The sequence below is a fragment of the Alligator sinensis genome, unplaced genomic scaffold, assembly GCF_000455745.1.
Source record: "Alligator sinensis unplaced genomic scaffold, ASM45574v1 scaffold2249_1, whole genome shotgun sequence".
Classification (NCBI taxonomy): domain Eukaryota; kingdom Metazoa; phylum Chordata; order Crocodylia; family Alligatoridae; genus Alligator; species Alligator sinensis.
In genome coordinates this window covers 48,388-54,740 of record NW_005843105.1, presented here as the reverse complement: position 1 = coordinate 54,740, position 6,353 = coordinate 48,388, and the positions used below count along the sequence as shown (strand labels likewise).

At 47.5% G+C, this 6,353-nt stretch overlaps 1 protein-coding gene across 2 annotated transcripts in view; it reads left to right on the top strand.

The window, feature by feature from the left end:
- Positions 1-6,347, top strand: part of KMT2A (lysine methyltransferase 2A) — a 43,417-nt gene extending 37,070 nt beyond the window's left edge. The window contains exons 29-35 of one of the 2 annotated variants that reach the window (XM_025193829.1): positions 343-513; positions 1,058-1,132; positions 2,233-2,411; positions 2,902-3,005; positions 3,500-3,583; positions 3,987-4,116; positions 5,226-6,347. In XM_025193829.1, coding sequence (XP_025049614.1) covers positions 343-513; positions 1,058-1,132; positions 2,233-2,411; positions 2,902-3,005; positions 3,500-3,583; positions 3,987-4,116; positions 5,226-5,501 — 1,019 coding nt within the window. In that variant the 3' untranslated portion in view covers positions 5,502-6,347. Of the gene's footprint in view, positions 1-342; positions 514-1,057; positions 1,133-2,232; positions 2,562-2,901; positions 3,006-3,499; positions 3,584-3,986; positions 4,117-5,225 lie in introns of those variants that run through there. The other variant, XM_025193828.1, reaches the window with a different exon arrangement.
- The last annotated feature ends 6 nt before the right edge of the window (positions 6,348-6,353 follow it).

Sequence of the window (6,353 nt, the reverse complement as noted above, 5' to 3'; positions counted from 1 at the left end):
CCCGCCAGTGGCTGTGCAATGACGTCAGCCAGTGCCTTCAGCACCCTCGGATGGAGCTCATCCGGGCCTGCCGACTTAAAGGCATCCAGCTCCTCCAAGTGACTCTGCACCATCTCAGGGTCTACGCATGGCAGTCTGGCACCTTGCTGCTGCCTCTCTACAACCCCAGTGAGAGACTTGTGCCCCTCGCTTAGGGACACTGAGGCAAAGAATTATCAGCTCAAGGCAGTGAAAACTCCCTTCACCCTGAGGGTATTCTTTCATCTGTGGTGGGAGACCAACTGAAAAGTTATTCTGTCCACCTGGATCTTCACACTGGCCTGCCTGCTTATTTTTTTTCAGGTTCCAAAAATCTTGAGGAAGAGGAAGGTACTTTCAGCTCCCCGCTTATTGTTTTGCTGCAGCAGGAGCAAAAGAGGAAAGAGAGCCTTGGTGAGAAGAAGCCAAAGAAAGGGCTGGTTTTTGAGATCTCGAGTGATGATGGCTTTCAGATCTGCGCGGAAAGCTTTGAAGGTGAGGACAGCGGCTATTGTTTGCAGCTCTGAGTTTTCATTGCAAAGGTAAACATATATATTTTGAGAAACAGAGATCTCTGCGTGGAGCTGTGGAGCAGGACCCTTAATGCCGGAGTGCCTTGTTTAGTTCAAATTCGTTGACCGATGGCGTTGATATCTTTAGGATGGGACAAAACAAGTGATTAACAGGGATCTGGCTTTATGGCCTCCGGGTACTGTTCTGAAAAATCATAAGAACATCTGAGTTGCATTTGCACCAGACATTTATTGTTGCAGAGGGTGGAAGCTGTTAAGTGCAAGAGCAGTGAGCTCATGGCCTTTCACTGCAATTTCCTCTATATTTGTCAGTGGGCTTAAGCACACCACTGCAGGAGAGTCCCGCTAGATGCTCTTATGTGCTGCCTCTGCACATCCATCCTGCAGACAGCTGTGTGACTGAGTGAGGAGGCAAAGTTGAGAGGCACAGCAAGGCACCTGTTCCAGGCTCCCCGGCTAAATGTGCGTCTTCTCTTACTATCTTGTCTTTTATTCCGTCATCACAGATGCCTGGAAATCGCTGATTGACAAAGTTCAGGAAGCTCGTTCCAATGCCCGGCTGAAGCAGCTGTCATTTGCAGGTAACACCTAAGTGCTTATGCAATTCCTTCTTTGCAAACCAGGGTATTGTAAGAACAGAACAAACACAATCTTGAGAGGATGTTGAAATGACACGTTTTCAGAAGATAAAAGGCTGGTGGCAAGGAAAGAGCTTACTTCAGGTGAAGTAAGCACCTTCGTCAGCAAATATTGATTTAAGCAGGGACAGCTCCTCAAGGTTTGTTTAAATAAGAGATCCAGTGTATCTGCAGCAAAAGTTACATTTGCGAGAAGGATGGGGTCACCGACTTGGGCTGGTATTTATACTGCTGCTGATGCCCTCGCTTCTTTGCTGGTAAGAATGTAGTGGGTTTTGTTGGTGACACATGGAACGAGCTACTCCATGCTGAGAGGGACAGGCTTGTGGTCCAAATCTTAGGCAATCTCATTCCCTTTTAAAGAAGATGCATGTATAGAAAAATTAAACTCCTTCTCCTAATAGACGGTGACTGGCCAAATTGGGTAATCGTGGTCTTTTCCTTCGGTGAATTGTTTCCAAAAGCAGTGCTTATTTAGGTGTATTGTGTGCCTTTGGTCCAAAGTTGTTTAACACAGCAGAGAGACGTTTTCTCTCTGGAGATGTGCCAGTGTAACAGTGAAGTGTACAAGAGAGATGCTCAAAGCTACCTTTTAATAAGGCCTGGTGTATTTTCTTATTTAAAGGGAGAGGTAGATAGCAGGGTCAGTCTGAAGTCGGGCAGAATTCAGGGTAGACTAACTGAATCAGAGACACACAAGCTTTTGTGAGCAAGAGGTGACTGTCAGATGCTGTGAAAGGATATGCAAGGAGCAGGCTATCCAATAGTGTGCGAGTTCTTGAAGACTGCTTATACTCCTGGAATAGGAGTTGGCATTCTGACCAGTGTAATCGTGTACAAAATCCACCCTCGTGGAGTTTCAGCAGTATCCTGAGGATATTTCTTGCTGCTTTGACTGAAACAAGAGGTTTTTTAGTTTTTATTAGAACTTGTTAACCAAGTGGCAGGAGTTAAATCTAGTCTGTCCACTAGTCTGTACCAGGCTGCTGGATTTTCCAAGCGGCCTTGGTTTCTTAGCCCCTTTCCTTTGTTCCTCTCTCTAGGTGTGAACGGTCTGAGAATGCTGGGGATTATCCACGATGCTGTTGTGTTCCTGATTGAGCAGCTCTACGGAGCAAAGCACTGCCACAACTACAAGTTTAGGTTTCACAAACCGGAGGAAGCCAATGAACCCCCGCTGAACCCACATGGCTCTGCTAGGGCTGAAGTCCACCTGAGGCAAGTGTGGGCTTTGTGCTGGGCAGGGTTTGCTAAATCCACTGCCTGGGTTCAGAGAGACTTTTCCTGGCAAATGGTAAGGTATACGCTATATTTCCAACACACTGTAAGCTTTCAGCAAAAAGTAACCAATCTTAGCACCTTCCAAATGTAAGATCAATGGCGCGTCTTCCCAGATGTGTGCACCGCTCTCTTGCCCAGTCCGTTGGCCTGGCTTTGCCAGGCAGCAGTAGACTCAAATTAGCAGAGTGGCCTAGCTTGCCACCCAGTCATCCCTGGCAAACGATGTAACCGTTGCGTTGCTGCCTTACAAAGCTTCAGGCAGTGCAGGGTTGAGCACTCATTGAGAACAAGTGTTCAAGCAGGCTAGGAGAGAGAGAGAGAGAATAATAAGCAGGCGTAGCTCTTGCAGCAGCCACAACTACCAAAATGCTGTTGAAATTGGATTTTGAGTTACTTATTCGAATGCTTCTTGCTCCTTGAACCTTAGGAAGTCTGCCTTTGACATGTTCAATTTCCTGGCTTCTAAACACCGGCAGCCACCAGAGTACAACCCCAACGATGAGGAAGAGGAAGAGGTACAGCTGAAGTCAGCCCGGTAAGCAGAAGGTTTTATGACTCCCAAGAGGAAGGAGGCACAAGAGCTGGATAAAAAAACCAGATCTCTTGATCTTATCTATTGCACCTTCTAGAGTGATATCACAACTTAAAATCTGCAGAGCACTAGAAAATAAGCTGTAGGAGAATTGTTCATTAGCAAGGGAACTGACTATCAAGGATGACCCAAAAGGCAAGTTCTTCAACTTTCATTTCTATGCAACTACAAATTGTTTTGAGCAGAACTTTGGAAGAAAAGATGAATATATTTTTTAGGACAGAGAAATAGCTAGAAGTAAGAAGTTGTCTGAGATAAGGGGCGAATTACATACAGCATGCAAAATGTAAAGAACACGGTACTAATCCTGGCTGCTTTTTCAGAGCACTTTGGTTTGCAGTGTCATGATGATGAAATGTTAATGTTTTTTAAACTATGCCAACTAACACTTGGCTCTTAAATAAAGGTGATCGCTTAGTTGAGCCTCTTTATTCTAGGAGGGCAACTAGTATGGACCTGCCAATGCCCATGCGGTTCCGGCACTTGAAGAAAACCTCCAAGGAGGCAGTCGGTGTCTACAGGTATGGTGCTTTCAGCCTGGTGCTTTCAGCCAGGGCCTCTGTCACAGGGGTGCAAAATTCAAAAAAAGAAAAAAAGAAACCGTCCTAAAATCTGCCTAGAATACTGGGGGGGGAAGGAGGTTTTTCCTTCTTCCTTCTTCTCTTCCCTCTGTTTTCAGGTCAAAAATCTTTGAACAGCTGCTCCTTAGTACAAAGCACTTGTTCCCTCCAGCACACTGTGGTAATAGCTCAGGCATTTATTCTGTGGGTGGGTGGGAAACCTGATAATGTTCTGGGTAGTATTGTATAATAGCAACAGGGTGAGGAGGTTGAATCCTTGGTCCCTTTTAATGAGGAGCACTAAAGTGTTCCTGACTTTAAACTGACAAATAGGATCAAGCTTCATTGCTGTTTCTTTTGCCAGGTCTCCCATCCATGGACGGGGCCTGTTCTGCAAAAGGAACATCGATGCAGGTGAGATGGTGATTGAATATTCAGGCAATGTCATTCGTTCCATCCTCACTGACAAACGAGAGAAGTACTATGACAGTAAGGTGAGTTATGGGCTTTCATAGGCATTTTTAAAAGGCACAATAAACTCCCATTACCCCTGTTGTGAGTCGGAGGAAGCGCACCGAGGGGGAAACTGATGATTAAAGCCTTTAATGGGGATCATGAAACTAAAGCCTTGTATAATTGTGACACGTGCATACACCAAGTTTGTGGAGTCCTAGAGTTCCCATCGTACTTGTCTTCAAGGAAGTATTCCTTGCGGCACTCTGTAGGGTAAGGGAGTGTAGACAGAGAGATGAAAGCAGAGGAGTTAAACTCTCTCCCCAAGGGCACAGAGGGTTTTGGTGCCATAGCCAGGATCAGAATCAGTAGGGTTTCCGGCTGCTCTTTCTGTGTTTGCCACTAGATGATGATGAATTTTGCCACGTAAATTGTAGACACCAAACAAAATAGTATTCTGGTGTCCGCTTTGGAGAAAGTCCAAAAATGTAAATGCTCCTTGCTTGGCTGTTTCTCCTGTGTGAAGCAGTAGTTCTTTCCTTGAAGCCTCTTTCTTATCAGTCTTGCCGGAGAATTTTAGTAAAGGAACGCTAAAGCTAATGTAGTGGTGGGGAAGGGGAAGGGTGCACATTTGTGAACCTCAGGTGCTTTTTGATGGAGCTCAGACATGGTTCTGGTGACTTCAAAACGAGCTGCTTCCAATGCAGACTAGCATGATTAACTCTGGGAGGCGTTTGCAGAGGCTGGGCCCGAATCCTTGCCGGACCTTGTCCGCGAACATCGATGTCTGTGGATGCAAGGGTAGGGTGAAAGCAGTGCAGGCTTCCGGAGATGTAGGAACTGCAGACGACTGCTTGGAGTTCCCATTTTCCAAAGGGATTCCCAGATTTTTCCAGCACTTCCTTGCCGTCCTCCAGGGGGTTAGGAAATACCTCAGCCTGCATCAAAAGCACAGATTATTGAGAGGACACGGGAATGAAATGACGTAGACAAGTGTCTTACAGACAAGGTAGCTGCTAGCATCCAGAGGGGATTGTGGCCCCGCAGAGACCTGGATGCTAGACGGCTGGCTGTCACGACAGGAGCAGCGTCCAAGCAGGGAATTGGGCTCTCGGCTCCCGCGAGCTCTAATTGCCTCTCTCTTCTCTAGGGGATTGGCTGTTACATGTTCCGTATTGACGACTCTGAGGTGGTAGATGCCACCATGCACGGGAATGCAGCCCGCTTTATCAACCACTCATGTGAGCCCAACTGCTACTCCCGGGTCATCAACATTGATGGCCAGAAACACATCGTCATCTTCGCCATGCGCAAAATCTACCGTGGGGAGGAGCTCACTTACGACTACAAATTCCCCATCGAGGACGCCAGCAACAAACTGCTCTGTAACTGCGGCGCCAAGAAGTGCAGGAAGTTTTTAAACTAGAACTTTTGTGAGCTGCAAGCGAGCCCTGAAGGGCCTGGGGTGAACCAAAGCTACGATGCATCCCTTCCCCGGTCTTTGCAAGCAAAGGGGGGACAGAGACCAGAATGAAGATGGACTGGGCTCGGGGACCTAAGTGGTGGCTGTGCTTCTCTGTCGGAGTCCACATCTTCATGTCTCACATGCGCACACTTACCTTTATGAAAGACACGGGCGATTGGAGAAGATCCTCAGTAGGATTGTGTTGCTTTTCCCAATGCCCTTTTTCTCCCTCCAGCATTTGTGTGTTTGGCTGAGATTAGCGAGTGGGAGAGGGAAGGAAGTAGAGGAATGGAAACGGGCCCAGAGCCAGGTGCAGACAGGGGTCTCTGGTCTAGTCTCGGCTCAGCACGATGAGTCTGCTGGGAACAGGAATGCGGAGTTTTCGGTTTCCTTTGCTTGCTGTGTCATAAGTTTAGAAAAGGAAAAAAAAGCACAGGATTTGACTGGGCTTTTCTCCTAGGCAGAGACCGTCCCACCAGCCAGCTCCAGTACAGTCTTCTGAGTGTCTGTTGTTCCTTCTGCTATGCATCTCCAAAACACTATTGTTGAGCTGGCTGGGACCTGCCTGGTGCGGCGCGGGTGGCCCCGCGCATCGCTTTGGCTTGGGCTGTTCTCTCTTGTGGCCCAGGAAGACTGTGGGGACAGGACAAATGGCAGCAGCTTGTGGGTGAACTGAAAAGAATTTCCCTCTGAAATTCCTGCACTTGTATAAGAGAGTCCTGGCTGCCGGGAGGGGAGGGCTCGTGCTAACTCGTTACCAAGCGGCTTGTCTGCTCAGGGTTTCCAGTGCAGACTGTAAACCTCTGAGGAAAG